Here is a 26,066-nt window from a genome sequence, read left to right as displayed (position 1 = left end):
TTTAACCACTTGCTTCCCAAGCTAATTTTGACACTTCGCTCCCACTTGTAAAAATCTACTTTTTTTTTGCTAAAAAATGACTTGGAACCCCAAAACATTATTTCTCTATCGCTCATTGACAGACGTAGTCCTCGGTGATACAGCACCTTCGGGTTATGTTGCCTCCACAGGAGCAGGACTAGACAGGAAATTAAAATGCTCTGGCCACACCCTAGGGGCAGTCCCAGAGGGTATATCCTCTCTCTCTCTGCCTCAGCAAATCAGTTATTTTCTGTCTAGTTAGGAGTAAGGACCTAGATACCTTGCTGGGATCTTCGGTCCTGGCAAGATTTTTTTCTTAAAAAGATTTTTTAGACAGCTTTTTTCTCCAGTGTTCCTGTGAGATCTTCAAGCAAGAAAGCTGAACTGGGCGACGGGCTGGATGTTGAGATCCGGTGGTCACCCCAGTTCAGCCTACGAGCGCGTGCAGGCCATAGCTCCGCGCTGGGTCGGCCGCGACAAAGTCCCATTAAGGGACTGACCCCGCGAGTTAAACGTCTTGCTGAAACGCCAAAGACCATGAGTCACGGCGTCCGTATTGGTCGACAGCCCTCCCGCCCCGGTGGAGAGGGGTACTGTCAGGAGTTGGTGCCCGCCTGGTTCCGGTATGGTGAGTAGTATGTTCCCCCTTTTCCCCCTGACGGGTCTTGTGGTGATGGTAAGATAGATCTGTATGGTAAGATAGAGTCCCCCTCTATCCTATAACATGGCACAGATCCCCCTACTTTGAGTGTGATTTTATGTGCAAAAAGCCAGGAGGCTTGGTTTGGGAGCTAACAATCTAATTGTATACATGTTTAAAAGATTGTAATCAGTGGCAGTCTGGGAATCTTACTGTGATAAGAATAAGGTACCTACCAGTCAGAAGCCACGGACATGTAGACTGCCTTCCTAGTCAAATCTCCAGCTATAGCAGGCCTTCCGAACGGCCATGAGGCCTGCCAGGGCCGGTACCGCCAACCACGCCATAAATCCCCATGCAGAGATAGTGTTGTGTGCCCTGCAGCACACCGCTATTCGGTACAGGCCGCCGCCATTTTTTTTGCTGGATTGCACGAGCCGCCATTTTGGCGTAGCCTCGTGTCTCCAGCATGGGGGCGGCCATGTTTGAGGTGATCCAAACACCTCGTGGAGCTAGGGGAGGCGCCGGAAGGCGTGCAGAGGGGCGGAGCCGCCTCCTTTCTTCCTGGGCAGCCAGCAAAAAGACTTCCTGTTTGTCAAGACAGCGCTGTAACCTGTTGCAGTTAAACTCTGAGCATCAAGTGGTGAGCCTGGGGGTCTATCTCTCTCTCTCTCTCTCGATCGATAGGGATCCCTAGCAGGTAACACTAAGGGGCTTTTGTGGCGCTGGGGGTCTGTGAAAAAAAAAAAAAAAAAGTTTTTTATTTTTGAATTATATTATCCGGGAAGTTACTGGAATAATCATGGACCCTGCCACACAAATTCCCCCACCTGTTTCCCTCGAGGGGGCCACGGGACCCGCCGGTGCACAGAGTGTAGAGGCATTTACAGCAATTTTGGAGTCTATGGTGGCTCGGGTGGAGGCGGCCTGTCAGGGACGAGGGTCAAGGAAGCGACCCCCGCCTACCCCTATATTATCTGACACCTCTGACTCAGATTCAGAGATGGTCACTGCAGTTGCAGGTCCCTCTGCAAGGGCTGTTACCTCAGGTAAAGCTCCCTCAGACAGTGAGGAGGACGTTTCTTCTCCCGCTATAATTCAGGAAGAAGCATTGGTGGACGCACTAGTTGTGGCAGTGCAGGAAACCTTAAAACTTGAGGTTTTACCGGCAGAAGCAACTGATACAGAGATTCCTTTTGGTACTAACAAGCCCATCAAAACGGTGAAGGTTTTTCCTGTACCCAAGTGTTTTGGTAATAAGATTAAGGAGAATGGGAGCATTCTAAACGTACCTTTACTATTTCCAAGCGTATTGCTAGACGCTATCCGTTTGAGGAATCCATCATTAAGAAATGGACGGTACCACCAGTGGTGGATCCACCTATTTCCAGGCTGAATAAAGCCACGGTTATCCCAGTGGAGGACACTTCGTCCTTTAAGGATTCGGTGGATCGAAAGATGGAAGCAGAGTCCCGCACCATCTTCTCTCTGATAGGGTCAGCATTTAGACCAGTAATTGTTATTGGTCTAGTTTCCCAGACACTTACGGAATGGGCGAGATTGGTACGCCAAGACCTTAGGGGAAAAGATATTCCCCAGGAAACATCTGATTTGATGGAACAGATTATACAAGGGCTACAGTTTATCTGTGACGCAGCCTTGGACACTACTCCCCTATTAGGGCATGCATCTATGTCAGCGGTAATCCTCAGACGTGTGCTGTGGTTAAAATGCTGGTCAGCTGACCTAGGTTCCAAAAAGACCTTGACGAATCTCCCCTTTCAGGGGAATCGTCTATTTGGGGCCACCCTAGATGAAATCATTAAGGATGCCACTGGGGGCAAGAGCACTTTTTTGCCACAGGCTGCTAAAGCTAAGGGACCTCGCAACAAGCGAGGACCTTTCTTTACCGCCCATAAAGGGTTCGCACGCCCGGCTGGAACAAGCGGGAAAGGCAAGACTCCTCCAGGAGGGTTCAAGAAAGGCTGGTCGGACAAACAGAGGACCAACTCAGCCAAACCCGAAGCAAAGGAGTACACAGCCTGAAGGTGCGCCCCCACCCGGTTTGAGGGTGGGGGGACGTTTTCACCGGTATTCAGGACATTAGATCGAGCATCAACTACTACTACCGGTGCGATTTTTCCCTTCCAACATTTAAGTACTACAGGGAGCAGTAGTCACCGTTCCCTGAATAGATCTTTTCCTTTACCTTTTACTAAGATTAGTCTCAATTCCCCACAGGAATCGGATCTGGTTGACCAGACAGGCCAAGAAGCCTCTAGCCGGGTGACTTCGGTCCCTGAGGTTCAACCAGAAAAGATCACCCTTCCTGATAGCAATCAGGTATCTGATAAATGTGTGGGAACAGAAAACGACCAGACTTTCTCGGATGGTCGGGGCCAGATAGCTCTAGGGACGCCTGGTTCAGATCCAGTCAGCACCAGTGGTCCTAGAAATTCTAGGCTGGCCTTGTCAAGCCGGCCTAGTCGCAGACGTTCCGTGGGAACTTCGTCTCAGGGAGTGTCTGTGGTCTCAAGGACCAATTTACCATCGTGCTTTACAGTCGCTGGTTTTAATGGCCTGGCCATTGAGACCCAAGTACTGAAGGACAGAGGTTTGTCAGCTTCAGTCATTCCTACCCTTATTAAAGCAAGGAAAGCGACTTCCAGCAAGGTCTATTATCACACATGGAAGACTTATATTGCGTGGTGCGAATCTTTAGGATTTCCTCCACGTACCTATTCGGTGACTCGAATATTGGCTTTTTTGCAACAAGGGGTTGAGCAGAAGCTAGCCTTGAGCACCATCAAGGGTCAAGTTTCAGCATTAGCAATCTTCTTTCAGAAACCTTTAGCTACCAAGTCCTTGGTGCGGAATTTCAAACAGGGGGTGCGGCACCTGGCTCCACCAGTCCGCGCGCCCTTACCGCCCTGGGATCTTAATTTAGTTTTGTCGGTTCTACAGGAACCTCCCTTTGAAAACATCAGGGATATTCCCTTGTTTACTTTATCCCAGAAGGTGGCCTTCTTGGTGGCTATCACTTCTGCTCGCAGGGTGTCAGAACAGGCTGCATTATCATGCCAGTCCCCATACCTAGTGATTCATAGGGATAAGGTAGTACTTCATCCTAAGCCATCCTTTCTTCCTAAGGTGGTTTCAGATTTTCATCTGAATGAAGATATTGTACTACCTTCCTTGTGTCCTCAGCCCAAGCATCATCGGGAACATGCGTTGCATTCCTTGGATGTGGTTCGGGCAATCAGAGTATACCTGAAAGCTACGGAATCATTCCGTAAGACGGATTCACTTTTTGTGATCACGGATGGCCCCAGAAAGGGTTTGCCTGCATCTGCCGCGACCATTGCCAAATGGATTAGACAGACGGTGGTACAGGCTTATTCTATTAAGGGTCAGAGTCCTCCGTTCCCTGTTAGGGCGCACTCCACTCGAGCGCTCAGTACTTCCTGGGCCTTTCGCCATCAGGCGTCAGTGGTCCAGGTATGTAAGGCGGCCACCTGGTCGTCGGTACATACCTTTACAAAATTCTATAAAATTGATGTGACGGCATCGGCGGATGCCTCATTTGGCCGCAAGGTTTTGCAGGCCGCAATTTGAGGAGACCGGTGGTCTACCTCGAGAGTTTTTTTCTGTTTGAAAAATTTCTTTTTTGTTGAGTCTCATCATTAAGGATGAGCATTGTAAACTTCTAGTTGGCACCGGTTGGGCCTTCTAGATTGGGATTTGATTTCCATTTTCCCACCCCTCATTTGTGATACTGCTCTGGGACGTCCCGATGGTGCTGTATCACCGAGGACTACGTCTGTCAATGAGCGATAGAGAAAAATGGATTTTTGTAAAATCTTACCGTAAAATCCTTTTCTCTTAGCTCATTGACAGACGTAGTACCCGCCCCTCTGTTTTGGAGTTGGGTTGGGTTAAAATCTCTAAAGACTGCTTTTTGACATAACTGATTTGCTGAGGCAGAGAGAGAGAGGATATACCCTCTGGGACTGCCCCTAGGGTGTGGCCAGAGCATTTTAATTTCCTGTCTAGTCCTGCTCCTGTGGAGGCAACATAACCCGAAGGTGCTGTATCACCGAGGACTACGTCTGTCAATGAGCTAAGAGAAAAGGATTTTACGGTAAGATTTTACAAAAATCCATTTTTTTTTTTAGCAGAGACCCTATAGAATACAATGGTGGATGCTGCAATTTTTTTATGTCACACGGTATTTGCGCAGCGATTTTTGAATTACATTTTTTTGGGAAAAAAACACTTTTATTTATGAACTAAAAAAAAAACCACTAAAGTTAGCCCAAAATGTCACGCCAAATAAATTGATACCTAACATGTCACGCTTTAAAATTGCATCTACCTGTGGAAAGGCGGCAAACTACGGTTCTTGAAATTCTCAATAGGCGACGCTTTAAACGCTTTCACAGAGGTAGCACAGGAGGTCTGGTGCTAGAACTATTGCACTTGCTCTGACGTTTGCGACAATACCTGACATATGTGGTGTGAGCACCGTTTACATATGCGTGCGGGAGTAAGGTATGCGTTCGCATTTGTGCGTAAGCACGGTGACGCCTTACATTTTTTTTTTTAATTTATCTTATTCAATTATTATTTTTTTTTTTTTTTTACACTTTTCTTTTTTTATACACTTTTTTTTTCGTACTAACTTTATTGCTATCACAAGGGATGAACAACATTCCTTTTGACAGCACGGGCCATGACCGGTCCTCTTTATGTAAACAAAGAGGCGGAACCGGAAGTGACAAACTACTTGTCGCTTCCGTTTTTCAGGGCTATAGAGAGAGGGAAACTACGTCAGTCCCCCTCTCTCTCTGTACAGGGCAGCCATCGCCGCCTGCCGAGTTGTTCCCCTGCACCGCGATCGTACGGTAGAGCCCTGGAGAGGCGGCGGCGGGAGGGGGATGGGACCCCTTTTCACCACCTGCAGAAGTGATGGAGTGGCTAATTAGCCACTTGCATCACTTCTGCCTTACTCAGAATTGCCGGCTGATAACAATGATATCGGGATGATGCCTGTAGGTGCAGGCATTATCCCGGTATAACCACTGAAACCCAAGGATGTACAGGTACGTCCATTTGGGGGAAGTGTTTAAGGGAGAGATCAAACTCCAGTATTCAGGTCGCTTCTCCTGGTGGCATGATGACCTCATTAGGCAAAAATTCTCCCTATCTCTATCCTTCCATCCTATGATTAAGCCCAGGTTGGCGGGGCGAAACGTTAAGGGGCGTTGTCTATTGACAGGAATTTGTAGGCTGAAGCCGATTTTGACTTACTATAATATGGTGGCTGGCCAGGAGAATGGCATCTATTTTGTTTACCTCAGGTACTTGCGTAATAGCAATTTGTTTTTGTTTTTTTTCGTTTTATTTTTTTTTTTAGTAGCACGAGGGGTATTGTGTTCACACTTCAACTGAAATAGTGCTGCTACCCCAAAATAGCCCTCAATGATAAACAGGATGAGATGGAGACTCATGCGCTTGGATTGCCTCAGTACACAGGCATCTAAAGTCCAATCAAAAAGGAAAAAAACTTGCACCACAATGTCTCAAAAATAAAACATGTATGATTTTATTTAATCCATCCAATAAAAGGGATCAATACCTGTAGTTATTGATGTGTTTCCGCCTCTTACATAGGCCTTAGTCATAAATTTGAATTTTAGTGCTATACTTACACTTTTAAATTTAAAGCAAAAAGTCCAATGTGTCAGTAAGACGGTTTCACCACCCCTATAATACTGCAAAACAAATGCACAGTTCATAAACTTCAAAATGTGCCCTAATGAAGAATGCAGAATATTCCTCGTGCACCAATGTGATACCTCTTCTTCAGTGTGAGCCACCACCAGTCACTCTCCATGCTCACTATAACCATATGCTAAACCTTGCTTTTTCAGACATTTGTTGTTAACAAGCGAAAATCTGTATTTTTGCTAGAAAATAACTTAGAACTCCCAAACATTATTCAGATTTTATTTTTAGCAGAGACCCTAGAAAATAAAATGGCGTCGTTGCGATATTTTATGTCACACTGCATTTGCACAGGGGTCTTTCAAACACAATTTTTTTGGAAAAAATACACTTTAATAAATTGAAAAAAAAAACAAAACCGTAAAGTTAGCCTAATTTTTGTATAATGTGAAAGATGATGTTATGCAGAGTAAATAGATAAGCAACATGTCATGTTTTAAAATTGCGCATGCTTGTGGAATAGCGACAAACTACAGAACCTAAAAATCTCCAAAGGTGACGTACAGGGGAGGTCTTGCGCTAGAATTATTGCTCTCGCTCTAACGATCACGACGATACCTTACAGGTGTGGTTTGAGCATTGTTTATATATGCGTTCGCTTCTGCACTTGAGAGCAGATGGATTGTGCGCTTTATTGTTTTTTTTCTGATTTATTTTACTTTTTTATTTTTTACACTGTTCCATAATTAATTTTTTATCACTTTTTTTCCTATTACAAAGAATGTAAACATCCCTTGCATGAGAATGACAGGTCCTCTTTATTGAGAGATCTGGGGTCAAAAAGGCCCCAGATCTCTCATTTCCCCTCAAAAGCAAAAAAAAAAGAAAAAAGTTTAAGAAAAAAAAAATCCACTTCCATACCCGGCCTATTCTAGCACTCCTCTCCTACATGTAAAAGTCATCATTTTTTGGCTAGATAATTACTGAGAACCCCCAAACCTTATATATGTTTCTCTTTCGTTCATTGACGGACAGAGCTCCTCATCTTCTTGACTATGTGGGTTACACTGCCCCCTAGAGGAGATTGACACTAGGCAGAAAAGAACTTGACTACGCCAATGGGGCAGTCCCAGGGGGTATACTCCCACTCTCTGCTATAGGTACTTTTTTCTGCCTACTCAGGAGTAAGGACCTTACTGGGATCGCTGGTCCTGGCAATTTTTTCTTATTAAATGGAATTCTTTTTTCTCTTTTTATTATTTTGTTCCTGTGAGATCTACAATCAAGTGCCGGACTGAGCGACAGACTGGATAATCTAGAACCAGAGGGTCCCCCCAGTCTGGCCAGCGATCGCGTGCAGACCGCAGCTCCACGCTAGGTCGGCTGCGACATAGCCCCCCTGGACAGGGCCTGGCCTGCTAGTTAAACGTCTCGTGAGTGCGCATACGAATTAGCTTCAGTCTGAGTCACAGCGTTTCCTCCTAGTTGACAGCCACCCACGTTACATTACAGTGGAGCAGTGCCCACCCTGTTCCTGGTGTGGAAATTAGCTGTCCCTCCTCTACCCCTGCAGGATTTTGGGGTGGACCTGGGCCCCTCCCTGGGATGGTCGGACTCCCGGGCTCCCCACCCTCCCAGTCAGCGTTCCCCTCGCCCCCCCGGCCTTTGCCCCCCACTTTAGTGACGAGAGGTTCTGTCTGGAGCGGTGCCCACATCCCTGAGTTGGTGAGTATGGCTTCCCCTCTCCTGCTGGTGCGGTGTGGGGTGGACGCAGGTATCCCTGAGGTGGTCGGACCTGTGGTTCCCCTCCTCCTTCTCGGGTCCCCTGGGCTTGGTACTGCTGGGACTGGGTTTGTTTTTTCTCTGTCAAGCCCCTTTGCTTTCCAAGCTCTCCGTTTTGGCAGTGTTACTTCAGCGTGTTTTGTGGCTTAAGTGTTGGTCTGTGTTGAACCTCCAAGAAGGAGGAGGAAGCTTGTTTGTGGCTACCCTGGGTGACATCATTTAGAGTTGGGTAGAAGAGTACTTTCCTTCCACAAGCTCGGGGATGAGCAAGGAGCCTCGTCGGAGATGCGGCACTTCCTTCTCTGAAGTTTTTTCGGCCTTCAGGAGCCACTGACAAGGGTTCCAAACTTTTCAAGCCCTCCCCGGGAGGTACCAAGTGGTCCTGGTCCGGCAAGCCATGTGGGCTCTTCTTCTCAGCTCATAAGAAGTTTTTCCGTCGCTCAGGGTCGACTGACAAGGGCTCGAAGCCTTTCAGGGCCTCTTCAGGAGGATATAAACTAACCTGGTCTGGCAAGCCAAGATCAGGTTTTTCTAGACCCACGGACATGGCCCCTTCAGCATGAAGGTGCGCCCTCACCCATGCCTATGGTAGGAGGACTTTTTCGCTGGTTTCCGAGCCTGTGGACCTCCTTGATGAACAACAAATGGGTCCCAAAAGTGATTCTGTCCAGTTACAAGGTAGATTTCCTTCTTGCCGGAATAGAACGAAAGGTTCTTTCCTTCCAATGTGCGTCTGTCCTTGGATAAGCTGCAAGCTCTTTTCGGGGTGCTTCAGGACCTGTTGCTTCAGAGAGTGATTGTCCCGGTTCCGGTATTGGAAAAGTTTCAAGGTTTTTTTTTTTTCCAAACACGTTTATGGTCCCCAAAAAAGAAAGGCAAGGTCCGTCCAATTCTGGACCTCAAGGCCCTGAACCGTTTTGTGCATGTTGGGAAAGTGTTAGAATCCTCACAATGAGCAAAAAAAAAAAAAAAAAGTGGTGTTCAGAGTGTCAGATAGAGAAGGATCCCTCTGACATTCTACACCACTGCTGTGTAATCTCTGGTGTAAGTATTTTGTACTGGTACTTACATTTTCTCTGAAAGAATACAGCATTGCTATAGAAAGATTTATTTTGGAAATAGTTACCCAGCTTGCTACATTTTCTTCTGTTTGTTATGTCATCTCAATATGGGTTATACTTCTATGATGTAGTTGTGACAAAGCTGATTCTCTGTTATGTTTTTTTTTTTTTTTTTTAGGGAATAAATCTCAAAGGGAGGAGCTGGACTCCATCCTATTTCTTTTTGAAGTAAGTAATATAATAAAATGTGAATTTAAATTTGAATGTAATGCAGAAAAAGTAGCTAGCCATTTTACCCACCCTGATAATTCAATGAGAAGGAATTTTGCGCATTAAGGATGTTGATGACTGTTGCTGCATACTGTGGAAGAGCAGCAGGGACAAAGCGGGCCAGAATACACACCTGAAATGTGCCCAACACTCTCTTCATTTTCTATAAAATGATTCAGTGACATTTCCATCAGACATTGCGGAAAGACTTTGGCAATAACTACCAATTATTACTTTTGTTGGGAGTCCTTATGGTTATCAGGTTAATAAATTAATTAGAATGGTGCACAGGCACTTTTACACCTTTACAATGCCCTGGTATCATTTGTACCACTACACAATAATATTTTGCTAAAAGTAGAACTATAGGCATTTTTTTTTCTCTTTCCTTCATTGATGGACACAGCTCCTGTTATTCATAACCATTGGGTTATACTGCCCCCTACAGGAGTGGGGCCATAGGCAGAAAAAAATTCTGGCTACACCCATGGGCAGTCCCAGGGGGTATACTCCCTCTCTCTGCTATAGCCACTCAGTTTTTGTCTGCCTAGTCAGTAGTAAGGACCTATTTCCTTGCTGGGATCTTTGGTTCTGGCCAATTTTTTTCTCCGATAGGATCTACAATGAACTGCGCGATAGGCTGGATTACTAGATCCAGTGCTCACTTTAGTCTGGCCAGCAAGCACGCGCAGACCTCAGCCCCGTGCTAGGTCGGCCGTGACATAGCCACACTGGACGGGGGCTGGTCTGCGAGTTAAATGCCTCGCGAGGTCCCATACGGCCGAGTCTCGGCCTGAGTCGCAGCATTCCTCCTGGCCGGCAGCCCCCCCCTTATAGTTGGAGAGGGGTTCTGTCATGAGCGGATCCCACCTAGTTCTTTGTATGGTGAGTAGCTGTCCCCCCTCTCCCCCTGGAGGGTTTTGGGGTTGACAATGGCCCCTTCTTGGGACCCCGGGTTCCCCTCTTTCCCGCTGGCACTCCCACTTGCAGAGTCCCTCATCCTGCCCCCCTGTTTTGCAGATTAAAGAAGGCAACCATGATTCTAGTAGAAGAGTCCCCAGCCTTTAAGGATCTGGCTTAATAGTGAAAAAAATATTCATCCCATTGTTAGGCAGGTCAACAACAGAAGCCTTTAAAAAAAGAAAAAAAAAAAAAAAAGGTGCACGGGTCAGAAGAGCAAAAAACATTGCAAAACACGCCCCAAGAGATATAATTGTGAGATTTCACAATTATGAAGAAAAGGAACATATATAGAGAAAGATGAGAGGAGTACCACCACTGAAGTATGAGGAGGCACACCTGCAGATCTATACGAATATCTCACAAAGCACGTTGGAAAGAAGGAGGATTTTAAAACCACTTTTGAAACTAATGCAAGAACATACCATCCAATATAATTGGGGATTCCCAGCATGCCTAGTAGGTCCGAAAAAATGGGCGTTCAGCAAGATTACCATTTCCTAAGGAACTACAAAATTTCTGTAAAAAACTGGAGTTGCCGACGATAGATCTGCTAGGTTGGCCAAATAGAAGAAAAGAAGGTTTATCATTCAATGAGGAACAATGGCAACAGTTCTCAAAGAAGAATAACGGTTAAAGGACTAAGAACTTCAAGTCTGAGATAGAATAGAAATAGTTAGAGAATGCGGGATGGGAATATTTAAAAATGTAAACTAGTAGGAGGGGATCTCTGGGAGCCTTGTGGGTACCTGGAGGGCTCAGCACCCCAACCCAGAAGAGGGAGGGGGGTCTCAACAGGTGTCATTGATAGAGCCCCACGCTCCTAGAACTGGGGAAGGTGATTGCCCATCTGCCGACCAAGGGGAGGGTAAATACCCCAGTCCCAATATTTTTGAGTTTTGAGGGGGGGGGGGGGAATACATATTTTGCCTTAGGATGGAGTGACCTCTCACTTAGAATATCCTCTCTCGCTCTCCAAACCAACACACTCCACATTAACCTGAAAAAGAATCGCGGATCATAGGGATCCGATTGGAAAAAGAACCAGGCGAAAAGGAGGGAGGGTGGAGAGAGAGTGAGAATAGGATGACATTTAATTTTTTAACATATAATGTTAGAGGATTAACCACTCATAGACCATCCGCCGCAGTTTTACTGCGGCAGGCAGCCCCTCCTGCGCGAACCAACGTAGCCCTACGCCGGTCGCGCGCCTGCTGCTAGGGGAGACGCAGAACGCAAAGTTTCAACATATGCAGAAAACATATTGTTTTATTTATCCAATCCAAGAATTACTTTGCCAAATCTAATAAAAGAAATGAAGAGGTGTGGAGCTTTATCAAATTTTAAAATAAATTCTGTAAAATCAGAAATCCTAAACATGAGCATGAATAAGAGAGCACTAGCTTTATAAAAAGAATTTCCATTTTCCTGGCGGAATAAAGAGTTAAAATATCTGGGGATAAATGTAACCGCATCAGCAAAAAAGCTATATCAAGCAAACTATATACCACTATTGAATGAAATTAAAAAAGAAATTAAAAAAATGACAAAACCAATCTCATGGATGGAACGGATTATTTTGGTAAAAATGACAATAGTGACGAAAATACTTAACAAATCCCAAATGTTACCAATATCTATCACACAGAATTATTTTAAAACACTAAAAGCACTGATATCTAAATGTATATGGCAGAACAGGAAACCAAGAATACAGTATTCAATATTAATTAAAGATAAAGCACATGGGGGATTGGCGGCACCAGATTTTAAAAGACATTATAATGCTGTAGTATTATCACGATTGGTGAAGTGAGGGAAAATAGAAATTGAAAAATGATGGGTGAAAATTGTAATTTCACTGAGTAAAGCTAGGTTAGGAAGTAATATATGGGTACCACACAAGTATAGAAATTTGGGAGTAAAGACACATGAGCTGACCAGAAATATATTTAGGATTTGGGATGTAATTTATAGACAAGCAAAATTGGAGTACAATTCACCATTAATCTCACTTGTGGGGACAAATTATTTTATGCCTGGGAATAAGACACATTTTGGAGAGTGGATATTAGATAAAAATGCACAGATTAAGGATATAATAGAAAATGGAAAGATATGTTCATATCAAGTTTTAAAACCCAAACAGGAACTAATGATTTTGAATGAATGGCGGTACTCCCCGTTAAGACACTTTGTAACCGCTTTACCTCAGCTGATTAGGTCAGAAGAGGAACCTTTTCCATTTGAATGGCTGTGTTAGGCACAGACGAGATCAAAGCATTATACTGCTCAGATCTATAAGATACTGACGGAGATGGCTGGACTGGAAATACCGCCATACATTGAAAAGTGGGAAAAAGAATTGGGCACGTATTTGGAGAAATAACAATTAAGCAAAGTTTTGAGAGCAGTTCATAATTCGGCAGTTGATATAAACTCAATAGAGATGAACTATAAATGTTTGGCAAGGTGGTATATAACCCCCGAAAAAGCAAATAATTATCAACCAGAAAAACCTCCATGGTGTTGGAGAGGGTGTGACCAGAAAGGTACAATGGCGCATATATGGCGGGACTGCCCCAAGATAGGGGAGTACTGGCAAAGAGTGCAGCAGTATATAAAAGAGATTAAAAACGACCCATGGGTATGCCTATTCCACAAAACAAACCAACAAAACAATACAGGAACATAGTGGTGCCACATTTAATAAATGCAGCAAAGAACGGCAAGACCCAGAAATATCCACATTAAGAGAGGTTAAAAAGAGTTGAGTACATTCAGCAAATGGAATATCTGAGTAGTAATGAAGATCAGCTAGAGAAGTTTAATACAATCTGGGGAAAATGGGTAGAATTTAAAAAAACAAAGATGTATGTGGAGATAATGGGGTGAATAGAAGTGGAGGGAGTGAGGAGAGAGGGGGAGAAGGAGAAAATGTAAGAAGGGGAGGGGGAGGGATTATGTTTTCTGTTTTTCTTTTGTACATAGATGTTGTAATTGTATACTAATTTAATCTTTTGGAGTTATGAAAATAAATATAAGTAAATAAAACAATAAGTAAAAAAACAAAACAAAATACTAACTACAACTTACAAAGCCATGCACAATTTAGCCCCCCCCCCAGCTACATCACTAACCTAGTCTCAAAATACCAACCTAATCATGCTCTTCGTTCCTCTCAAGACCTCCTGCTGTCCAGCTCCCTCGTCCCCTCCTCCCATGCTCACCTCCAGGACTTTTCCAGAGCCTCTCCAATCCTATGGAACTCCTTACCCTAATCTGTCCAACTATCTCCTACTCTATTAGCTTTTAGACGTTCCCTAAAAAACCCTCCTCTACAGAGAAGCCTATCCTACCCACACCTAACAACTGTGTTTTTCATTTTCCCCATCAGCTAATCCCCCACAGTTATTACCTTTTGTTTCACTTGACCCTCCCTTCTAGATTGTAAGCTCCAACAAGCAGGGCCCTCTGATTCCTCCTGTATTGAATTGCATTGTAACTGTATTGTCTGCCCTCATGTTGTAAAGCGCTGCTAATTTCAGAACTTTTTCCACCTTTTAATGTGACCTAAAGGGGGGGGGGGGGAGTAGAAATAAAAAAATTATGTAGTTGAAAAGGTGTGCATACCCTCTTATAACTGGGGATGTAGCTGTGTTCAGAATTAAGCAATCACATTCAGACTCATGTTAAATAGGAGTCAGTACACACCTGTCATTATTTGAAGTTCCCCTGATTAACCTCAAATAACATTCAGCTGTTCTGGTAGGTCTTTCCTAACATTTTCTTAGTCGCATCCCACAACAGTCATGGTCCACAGAGAGCTTCCAAAGCATCAGAGGAAGCTCATTGTTAAAAGGTATCAGTTAGGAAAAGGGTACAAAGGAATTTCCAAGGCATTAGATATACCATACACAGTGAAGATAGTCATCATCAAATGGAGAAAATATGGCACAAGAGCTAGACGCCCCTCCAAAATTGATCAAAAGACGAGAAGAAAACTGGTCAGGGAGGCTGCCAAGAGGCCTACAGCAACAATAAAGGAGCCGCAGGAATATCTGGCAAGTACTGGCAGTGTGGTACATGTGACAACAATCTCTTGTATTCTTCATATGTCTGGGCTATGGGGTAGAGTGGAAAGACTGAAGCCTTTTCTTATGAAGAAAAACATCCAAGCCCGGCTAAATTCTGCAAAAACTCATTTTAGTTTCAATCATTTTTATTGTTTTTTTTTCAAATGGTACAACAGGTACAAGACATAAAAAAAAGAGGGGGGGGGGGGGACAAGGATATGTAGGGAATGCAGCAGTGCGAACAATCTTAACAAGATCGTAATGCAAAAAGAGAACATTTGTAAGGAGTATATGGTACAAACAATTCTGAATACAGTGAACAAAGTTGCTTCTAAATGTGGGCTCTCAATCTCCGACACCCCAAATGGGGACAAACTGTGTCTGGAGAGAGGTGCCCACTATGGATCTAAACATTATGTCTGTACCACAGTCGTTACTTCTCTACGGACAAAATCTGAAAGGTATAGTTTGAATCAGACTGTTGTGTTGTGATAAGAATTACAGTTGGGGTGGTGGGGCCTTTGATTTTCCATTGGTGAATTTGGTGTACCACTCAAGCCATGGTGTCCAGGTAATCAGTGTTTTTTGATACATTTCTCTGTCCACAGACAGGGCTAATTTGTAGGTATGTTGTGTATGAGTTAATTAAACCACATCTAGGAAAGTCGGTGCTTCAATGCAAAAACACATTTTATGTCTCCCAAAAGCATGTTGGAAAATGTGTTATGGTCTGAAGAAACCAAGGTTGAACTTTTTGGCCATAATTCCAAAAGATATGTTTGTCGCAAAAACAATACCGCACATCACCAAAAGAACACCATACCCATAGTGAAGCATGGTGGTGGCAGCATCATGCTTTCGGGCTATCTTTCTTCATCTGAAACAAGGGGCCAAGGTAGAGGGAATTATGAACAGTTCCAAATACCTTGTTTCCCCGAAAATAAGCCTGGGTCTTCTATTAATTTCGGCTACAAAAAATAATTCAGGCTAGTTTTGGGGGGATGTCTTATTTGCCCCCTGTCTTCTCTCTCCCTCTCCCTTCCTGTCAGCCCTGGAATCTCTGTAATCCCCAAAATAAACTCTAGTAAAAGTCCTTGTAAAATCATTTAATCAGCTCTGAAAATGGAATGTATAATGTCCAGTGTGTGACTTTATGTAACATTATAGAAAATACCTTATTTACAGTCATTCACATGACCTGCCGGAGCTCTTCTTTCCTGCTCCGAGCACTGCTGATGGAGATGCCGAGATCCTGGCTGACGCCAGCCCTGCTCCGAGCACTGCAGAGGGAAGGGCCGTTGATGTCAGCCGGGAGGAGGAGAGCTCTGGCGGATCACATGAGCGCCCAGCGGTGCCATAAATAAGGTATTTTCTACAATCATGCTACATAAAGGCACACACTGGACATTATATAATCCTTTTACAGCGTGGATTACATGATTTTACGAGGATTTTAACTAGGGCCTATTTTCAGGGTAGGGCTTATATTGCAGCCATCCTGGAAAACAGAGATAAGTCTTATTTTCGGGGTAAGTCTTATTTTCAGGGAAACACGGTACCAGTCAAATATTGGCACAAAACCTTCGGACTTCTTCTACAAAGCTGAACATGAAGAGGAACTTCATCTTTCAGCATGGCAACTAACAAAGCATACATCCAAATCGGCAAAGAAATGGCTGCACTAGAAGATTCAAGTTTTGGAATGGCCCAGCCAGAGCCCAAATCTGAATCCGATTAAAAATCTGTGGGGTGATCTTAAGAGAGGGCTGTGCACAGGAGATGCCCTCACAAACTGACAGATTTTGAGTGTTTTTGTAAAGAAGAGTGGGCAAATATTGCCAAGTCAAGATGTGATAGACTCATACCCAAAAAGAGTGCTGTAATAAAATCAAAAGGTGCTTCAACAAAGTATTAGTTTAAGGGTGTGCACACATATGCAACCATATTATTTTAGTTTTTTTTATATTTACTTCCATACTCCTAAAAGATTTAAGTTTGTTCAACTGAGTTGTACAGTTTATAGATCACATTAAAGGTGGAAACCGTTCTGAAAGGATTTATCTTTGTCTCATCTTTTTACATCACAGAAACCTGACATTTTAACAGGGGTGTGTAGACTTTTTATATCCACTGTATATGTGGTACTATTAGACATTCCTCTTTTTATGAACAGAAACATTTATCTCAGATGAATGAGCAATGCTGGCAGATACCCATGCTGCTGCTTCTCTATTTATGTAAACTGTTTTGTATGTTAATTTGTAAGTCTGTTCAGCTGGTCTTTTGATGCAGGCACCGCACAGCCAGATCCTAGACCCCTCTGTAGACTAGACTGTGTTTACATTTTATGGCCTTTGTTAAGTTCTTTCCCATCCCAAGAAATTTTTTTCGTAGTGCTGTAGTGGTATTTCCAAATGTACCCAAATGCAAATGCCTTGCTGTCTCACTTACAAAAAGCCAGTACTAAAAAGTTTTCCCTGAGCACCGATCCGATTTAACTCTGTCCTGTAAGTATAAATGTAATTATAAATACTGTAAACAGAATGAGAAAGTTGTTTCAGGAAGTACACTCTGTGAGGTGCTCTGTAAATGATTCCTGTAGCATGTTAAAGCAGGACTTTACCCATAGCAACTTGATAAAAAATATGTTCTTTAGCAAGAAGCACACATTCCACAATAATAATTATGATACCAAAATTAGTGTGTGCTGTAAATTGTCTCCAGCATTGCTCCTCTTTCTTCTTGCAGGAGGCTGCCATTTTGATGAAGCCCAGAGCCCCTGAACAGCAGTAAATCATAAAGTGGAACTAAACCCATTGATTTAATGGTTTCAAAAATTGCAAAAAGTTCCAGGATTGCTAACATATCATATCATGATTTGCTTGTGTCATATCATATTTGCTTGTGTCCTAAACCAAACTGTAAAACCATCAAATGGCTGGTGTCATAACTGATCACATGTGCAGCATCATGACAGTTGCAGATCAAGCAGATGCAGATTCCTTGGCAGTAAAGGATAGGAGAGTTTATTTCCACTTCAGGGCTGTCAGCAGATCGGCCTCTACAAATTCAGCAGTGCCTAAAAATCGTGAGCAACTGAGGATGAGAGAGAGCAGGGTGAAACCATGTTTTATTGGATTTTAAACCATATATACACCTATTTTTAATGTTTTACATAGCTATACCTGCAAAATGGGCCAGCCTGAGGTGATCTAATAGGGCTTAATTTTCTGACTAAAGTTCCAATTTAAAGAGAGAGCAAATTAAAGCAAACCTGTAATGAAATCAGTACAGAACCTACTTTCTTCTTTCATATTCCTTATCAAGTAGGCGATAAGTAACTGTGTATACTGTACGCTTTAGCGTTTAGGTTTGTTTTCATACTAGTTTGCTCATCATCTACATCTAATTTATTTTGTGTTGAGCAGCTCAATAGTTTTTAAGTCTATAATTTATCTTGTGGATACTCACTGTTTTATTATTTCATAAAGAGTATAAGGCTTTTGGATAACAAACCTTTTTTTGTTATTTAGAAAATTCTACAACTACTACCTGAAAGGATTTTCTACCGCTGGCAGTACCATAGTATAGGTATGTATTTTGAAATAATAACCTAAATACAGAATTATTTTATGCTTTTGTCATGTCGTGGTTGAAACACATTAAAGAAGATTTCCAGGTGTGGATATTTTAAACCTAGTTGCATAACTTGGACAAATTCATATACCCATCCCTGGCTGATCCCCCTGGAAGCTGAAAATGACTGAAGTAGACACCGCTACTCCATTTCTTTCAGGTCCTGTTAAGAGTGGCTTCCCTGCTGCATTTTTAACCACAGGAGGTTGGCTGCTCAGTACAAGTTCTTTGATTGGATGAGTTGGAAAGCTAGGGCGGTGACATTACGCTTTCCACTCCATCCAATCAGAAAATGGAAAGCATTCTCTGAATGGTGCCTGCGCTGAGTGAGCCAACTGCCTGTGTTCAGTTTGCAGCAGGGCAGCTGCTCAGCACAGGACCCTGAAGCTAGTGGGAGTCTACTTCAGTGATTTCCAGCTTCCAGGGGAGTCGGCCAGGTATGGGTATATGCCAAGCTGATGTAACCGTGTCTAAAATATCCATACCGGAAATTCTTCTTTAACCTTCACTAAAATACATTTTCTTTTTCCTTCGAAGTACAAAATTGATTTACAAGTTCAGATTTAGGACTCTTACTTTTTAAAATAAAATTTATCAAAATCTTTGTAGTTTTTCCTTTAAACCACTCAAATTTGCACTGAAAAAACACACAGTGTAATGTGTATTGGTCACCAAAGCTAATACAGTAGGTAAATGCATCTTAACTGATATAAAACAATGCTTTTTAATTGTAAGCCTTCTTGAATCTTTCCCTGCCTACTTTTCTATATCTGGCCTGTGTCACCTCTTCTGTTTGGCAAATGGCCATGGCTAAAACGCATGTAAACCAAAAATCCATTATCTTTCTTGTACAATACAGGACACAAGTCTTCAGTCATAACAGATGGGTTATATGCTGCTCTATAACAACTTCCACAATGTGATACTCTTTTTTGCTAGTGTTTCCAGATGATGGATGCATCTCTGTAGGAGAGAAGATGGCTTTAGTAATTATATCAAAATCTTTACCAACTGGACCAAGCCACCGTAACAGAAGGTGTCATTTCTCCAGATCAGTGCTTTCTGGATTCATACGGGGGGGGGGGGGGGGTTTGTCTGTACTTGGGCCCTGAATCAATTTATGAGAAGGATTGGCCTGTAAGCTGCTGCTGCATTGGACTCAACACTAGGTATTCACCTAGGTATGGTGTGTACTTTGTGTCTCATTGCAGATTGTTATACAGGTCCTTGGCAGAGGTCTGCCTGAGGGGGATCCTGGCAGAGGTCTGCCTGAGGGGGATCCTAGTCCGTGAAGATCCCCCACTCATATAGTGAAGGGGGGAAAGGGAGTTGGGGGTGGTGTGGGAAATGCCTGACTGAAGTAGGTGAAATTTTCCTACAGGTCCTGTGGGATGATTGCCACTATCTTGCCCCCCTCATTCTCTTCACTGCGCATGTGCAGGCACCATTTTGCTGTTATTCTGGCATGCAGACTGGCAGCTTGTAGAGGTTCCCCAATTTTCTAAGCACAGAAAACAGATCTTCTTGTCTGCTGTGCAGGTGTAACATGTAACACTTGTAGCATCCCCTCGTACTCCCTTGATCTCCCATTGTGACTGTGGGCAGAGGATCCTCTGCCCACCTCCGCTGTCAGAATTTAAAAGCCGATCTGTGAAGGAATGCACTACAAGTCTTGTCTGCCACGGCGGCAGATGGTGTGCAGTTCTCAGTGAGCTGTGGGGGGAATGATGAGTGCTCACATAGTTCATTGATACTTTCTACACTTCTGTAACTGTCTGCCCGTATAGAGGTATGGGCAGATGGCTATACTAATAGGCTGTAGGAGCCTGACACTACATGCTTGCTTTGCAGACTGCAGTTTAAAAAAAAATAATAATAAATGCACATTTTTTTTTTACCTGTAAAAAAAAATTGTGCAATTTAATATTATTATGATTATCTTTATTATTATTATTTTTTTACCACCTCCCATTCTTAGGCGGTTTATGAACGGCTTAAGGTTGAAGTGGTTATTTCTAGATCATCATTGAGGGTACAACCATGATCCCACTACTGTTTTTTTTTCTTCTCAGGTTCTATTTTCTGTAAAAGTTATCTGACCCGCTATAGAGCCGCTGGATCATTTTTACAGGCTGCAGAAGGCAACTCCCCCCCCCCCCCCCTTCCTGCTCCTCCCGTATGATCGAGGAGCCTGGTAAGGATATGTCCAGTGGCATCGGCTTTATGGGAAACAGTGAGAGGAACGGAGTTGTTCCTCCCACTGTGTGATGTCAGAAACTGGACGTAACAAGAATTTAGTCATTTCTGGTTTCGGTCTCATGTAAACAAGCCGTTACTGCATAAGCATCTTATCAAACCTCTGGAGGCCAGGGGAGAGATCTGGGGGCCTAAAAGTCCCCAAATCTCTACAAAAAGAGGACCTGCCATGGCCCATGCTATCACAAGGGATGATAGCAATAAAGCCAAAAAAATATAAATGTTAAAGCTCCCCATCCCCCCCCATACTCATGCGCAAATGCAAACATGCACGTAGGTCATTCATGAATATGTAAACAGTGATCACACCACACATGAGGTATCACCACCAATGCCAGAGGAAGAGCAAAAATTCTAGCACTAGACCTCCTGTGCAACTCTGGTAACCTATCAATGCATTTTATTGTATAGCCTATGGAGTTTTTTTAGGTCCTGTAGTTTGGCGCCATTCCATAGGCATACACAATTTCAAAGCATGACATGTTAAAGGTCAGGTTCCACCTTTTCCTGTCAAGGCGCATTCTAATCAGGCGCTGAGTGCTTCTTGGGTCTTCTGTCATCAGGCATCAATTTCACTAATTTGCAAGGCAGCCACTTGGTCGTCGGTGCATACCTTAACAAACTTTAAGGTAGATACTTTGGCATCTGCGGATGCTTCTTTTGGCCGCAAAGTTTTGCAGGCTGCTGTTTAAGTGGGACTGTTCCCTCTTGAGGGGTGTTTTTATTTAAACTTTTTTTTTTTTTTTTTTCAGACGGGGCTCCTGTGACCTGGTTAAGGCTCCTGTGTCCTGTTAAGGGCACTTATGTTTAGCCTTGGGTTATTTTTCCCAACCCTCATTTTCCTTTTGGCACTGCTCTTGGACATCCCAGTAGTTTTGATTTATGGAGCGCTGTGTCCATTGATGAACGAAAGAGAATATTGGATATTTGTACTTACCGTAATATCCCTTTCTCTGAGTTCATCAACTGACACAGCACCCACCTCTCTATGGAGTTCTGATACTTCTAATAATGCTTGCTACTAAACTGATTACCTAGAGAAGAAAGGGGGGTTATATACCAGCTGAGGGTGGCCCATGGGCATAGCCAGGGGCTTTTTGTTCTACCTAGTCCTACTCCTGGAGGAGGCAATATAACCCAGTAGTTATGATTCATGGAGCGCTGTGTCCGTCTATGAACTCAGAAAAACTTGTGTTTGATAAATCGCTGCACAAATACCGTGCAACATAAAAAAAATGCAACAACCATTTTATTCCCCAGAAACTCTCTGCCTAAAAATAAATATTTAATATTTGGGGGTTTTCAGTAGTTTTCTAGCAAAATAAAAATGCTTATTTTTACATCTATGACAGAAATGTCATTACCAGATGCTGTTTAAAATTTAACTTGACTTTTAAATGTAGTCCGACCGACTTTTGGTCCCTTCCAACTTTCTTGGAAATTGTGCTTTTCCCATAGGTCACAAGGGCACAGGTGCATCTTCTCCTGTCTCTCAGTCAGGACTCCATCTAACTTCTGACTCAGGAGCTTTGCTGTCTGAGATGCCTTTTCTTGTCTAAGTAAAGAAGAATTTTCCTCCCAAATATCCCTTCTTGGGAACCAAATTGTGCCTTTTTTAACAAATCAGCTTGTTTGGTTTTGCAAAAGCCATTCATGTGAAAAAGTAATTGCCTGTCACCCCTGCTTACTCATGAATGTACTGAGATTAACCACATTTTTTGGAAAGCTGAGTTAAATTTTGCTTGCCACACCCAGGCCTGATTACTGCCAGACCTGTTGAATCAAGAAATCACTTAAATAGAAGCTGTCTAACAAAGTTAAGCACTCTAAAAGATCTCAAAAAGCAACACACCATGCAAATTCAAGAACAGATGAGTAATTGACATGTATCACTCTGGAAAGGGTTACAAAGCAATCTCAAAGGCGAACCACGATGAGAGCCATTATCCACAAATGGAGAAAACTTGGAACAGCGGTGAACCTTCCCAGGAGTGGCCAGCCTGCCAAAATTACTCCAAGAGCAACGACGACGACTCATCCAAGAGGTCATAAAAGAACCCAGAACAACATCTAAAGGCCTAGATAACTCTATTGAACAAATAATTGTGTATAAAAACAATAGTGAATAATTGAAATGTATCAATATCTCTCATCTAAACAAAGGTAATAAAACATAATACATATAATGCAGTGAGCTACAAATTAGTACCATGGTACATGTTGAATGTACCGTCACATTAAGGAGTGATAAAAAAGAGAAAAAAGTTTCACAAAGTTCAAACTGATGTGAAAAAGTGAATCTTCGATAAGTTATCCAAGTGAATGTTGAGTAACACTGTGAACAACAATAAGGAGGCTTATCGGAACAATTGGACCCAGTTTCGCATACGCCTTTTGGCTCAATAGTGGCAGTGGTGTATATACACCTAGTATGGAAGGGCAGAAGGTAGTTGCAGTATGTCACACCACTTTCCACTTTGCTCTCCACACCCCCCCTGAATGTTCTACTTCCACCAACAATGGATATAGCTCAGTAGGGGGACTGTCAAGTCACAGTGAGGCATGAATAAAGTCTTTGCTCTTCCTTTATTTCCTCCTTCACCAGAATGTCCTCTGTGGCCTTCTAGTCCGAGTTCACCTGCAGCTGTGATCGCCACTTGCAGCCGCAGCAAATATCCATCCAGCTATCTAGTGATGGAGAGGAGATTGGGTGCCACACTGCACTAGCGCCGCACATTTTGTTATAATTTTTGTATACAGACTGTCCTCCGATGTGCTGGCTGCTCTCTGATGACATTTTTAGCACCGTATTATTTGGTTTTTAAACATCTAAAGGCCTGCAGACCGCACTTGTCTCAGGTAAGGTTCGTGTACATGATTCAATATTTGCCAAAAAACATCTTGATTATCGCCAAGACTTTTGTGCAAATATTCTGTGGACTAATGAGACAAAAGTTGAACTTTTTGGAAGGTGTGCATCCCGTTACATCTGGTGTAAAACTAACACAGCATTTCATAAAAAAGAACATCATACCAACAGTCAAACATGGTGGTGGTAGTGTGATGGTCTGGAGCTGCTTTGCACCAGGACCTGGACGACCTGCCGTAATTGATGGAACCATGAATTCTGCACTCTACCACAAAATCCCGAAGAACAATGTCCGGCCATCAGTTTGTGACTTATGCAGCAGGACAGTGATCTGAAACACACCAAAAAGTCCAACTCTGAATGGCTCAAAAAAAAAAAAGAAAAAAGGTTTTGGAGCGGGCTAGTCAAAGTCCATACTTAAATCTGATTGATATGATGTGGCATGACCTTAAACAGGCCATTCATGCTTGAAAACCCAACAACGTGGGTGAATTAAAACAATTTTGCAAAGAAGAGTGGGGTAAACTTCCTCCACAGCGTTGTAAAAGACTCATTGCCAATTATGACAAATGCTTGATTCCAGTTGTTGCCACCAAGTGTGGCACAACCAGTTATTAGGTTTAGGGCGCAATTACTTTTTTTACTTTTTCATTTACTGGAAAAAAATAAAATATCAAGAAGGGGACAATTAACTTTTCACAGTACTGTACAATCCTCCCTGTTTTATTTTAAAATCAAAGTAAGGTTGACAAAATTTAAAGGTAAAGTAGAAACTATAGTTAAATAAAAGAAATGTCTCTTTCACTATCAGCTTAATATTTATTTTAGATAAAAAAGATAGTGTTAATGTAACCTGCGTGTTTTTCAGCCACTTGCTGAGTTTGCAGGAATATATCTGTGCATAATGGCTGGAAATGGAAGGTCAGGGGAAATGGAGTTGTGTTGTTGGGAAGACTGAAGCATCTGTACTGGCTTCTTGAAAGCTTCTTCCTTCCTGTACTTGTTTTTTCATTATCATTTAAAAAAATAAAATAAAATGAAGCCCTGGCCCAATTTTTTTTATCTAAACAAACATTTATTATGTTTAGATACTGGAATCATATACTGTTTTAAAGAATAAGTTCATCAGGTTAAAAAAATCTGCATTTATTATTATTATTATTTACACTGCAGCTTGTAAAGCAATGCACATACGATCTGGTGCAATGTCAGGCTCCTGCAGACTCTCGGTATAGCTGTCTGCTGGTACCTCCATACGGGCAAACAGTTGTTGAACTGCAGGAAGAACCGTTTAACTACGTGAGCACTCACCAGCTCCCCCACAGTTCATTGAGAATTACAAGCAGTCTGCTGTGATGACACACAGGACTTGTAGGTTATTCATTCACAGATCTGTGTAAATTACCGATGCAGCTGTGTGGGCGGAGCACCGCACAGCCACGCTGTTTTTCAAATTGTGACAGTGGGTGCAGGGAGATCATCTTCCATCTCCTGTCACAATGATAGGTGGGTTTGGTGCAGGGCTACCACTTTAGTAACATGTTACATGTTACACCCTGAATACGGGTCTAACATGTTACTAAAGGTGAACATATCCTTTAATATCAGCTCAGAGTGCCTCCAGTCATATGGCAAGATGTGACAGCAAGAAATATTTTTTGCTGTAAACTCAGTGTGAGCAGAGGCAGAGAGCCTGACTTGGACCTCGTTATGTCAGTACACGAAAAGCACGAAGGTGTGTCATGTTGTCAATCAGCAAAATATTGATCCCCATGCACAGAGATGATAGAGGGCATCAACATTAGGTTGGCTGCCCAAAAATATTACACAGATTTATGAGCTACTGTCATTTATTGAGCTGTTTTACTATTAAAAATTTAGAAAGCTTTTTTAAACTATTAAGAATTTATTTTACACACCAGTAAAAATATTCATCAGTGAAAGAAAACATTTAATTGGGTAGTGCATATTCTATTTTTTCAGTTTTATTTCTTAAACAAAATATGTTTAAAAAAAGATTGTACAATATGCCAGCTCTGCCATCTGCTTACAGCTACGCTTTCCATTGTGTCTAGTCGTTCTTTAATACAGTCTCATCCAATGTGTGAATTACTAAATTTAGGAATTCTGTGTTTTTCAAGTTAGTGGTTGTAAACCTCAGACATGAAATATCCCTCTATAGTGTGTACTTGTCTCACTTTAAAGTGTTACTAAACCCGGGACTGTGCATTCACTATACATCTGTCCTCCCACAGTACACAGAACATTGGAAATGCAAATAGTTCTGTAAATATAAACTGCTAAATACCATCAGCAGTATATAGCAGTCTTGTGACTTCAATCGGTGACCGGCCGAGCACTGGTTAAAGATTGTAGGAGGCATTTTTATTTTCCTCTGACTGTGTCCTATGAGGCTGCATGACCCCTGATGCTGTGTGTGGACAGTGCTGATTGGCCCTGTGCTGATCACATGCAACCTCCCAAAAGAAAAATAGAAAAAATATTCTCTAGCACTATACACCAAACTGAGCATGTGCAGAGTGCCCCCAAGGCTCTGTTTTATCAGCAGATGGATTGGGGGACTGTGGACGAAGGGGAGATTCAGGAAAAACAGGATCAAACAGCCTTTTTACACAATGCAGAGGATTAATCACTTAGGCTCCACAGTGAGTATAACACTCATTCTTTACTGCATATACACACTGATTTTACTGTTGTGGGTTTAGTAACGCTTTAAGAGGGCTAAGTGTAATTTTTGTCTGCTGCTT

General features: G+C 42.7%; 1 protein-coding gene across 2 annotated transcripts in view; it reads left to right on the top strand.

The window, feature by feature from the left end:
- RALGAPA2 (Ral GTPase activating protein catalytic subunit alpha 2) overlaps positions 1 to 26,066 on the top strand; it is a 685,399-nt gene that overhangs the window by 88,011 nt on the left and 571,322 nt on the right. For both annotated transcript variants that reach the window (XM_082251348.1, XM_082251349.1), the window contains exons 3-4: positions 9,410 to 9,459; positions 18,071 to 18,128. In XM_082251348.1, the coding sequence (XP_082107474.1) occupies positions 9,410 to 9,459; positions 18,071 to 18,128 (108 nt within the window). The remainder of the gene's footprint in view (positions 1 to 9,409; positions 9,460 to 18,070; positions 18,129 to 26,066) is intronic.

This window comes from Pelophylax lessonae (genome assembly GCF_965119305.1).
Source record: "Pelophylax lessonae genome assembly, chromosome: 3".
Lineage (NCBI taxonomy): Eukaryota > Metazoa > Chordata > Amphibia > Anura > Ranidae > Pelophylax > Pelophylax lessonae.
This window is presented reverse-complemented; position numbering and strand designations above follow the sequence as displayed.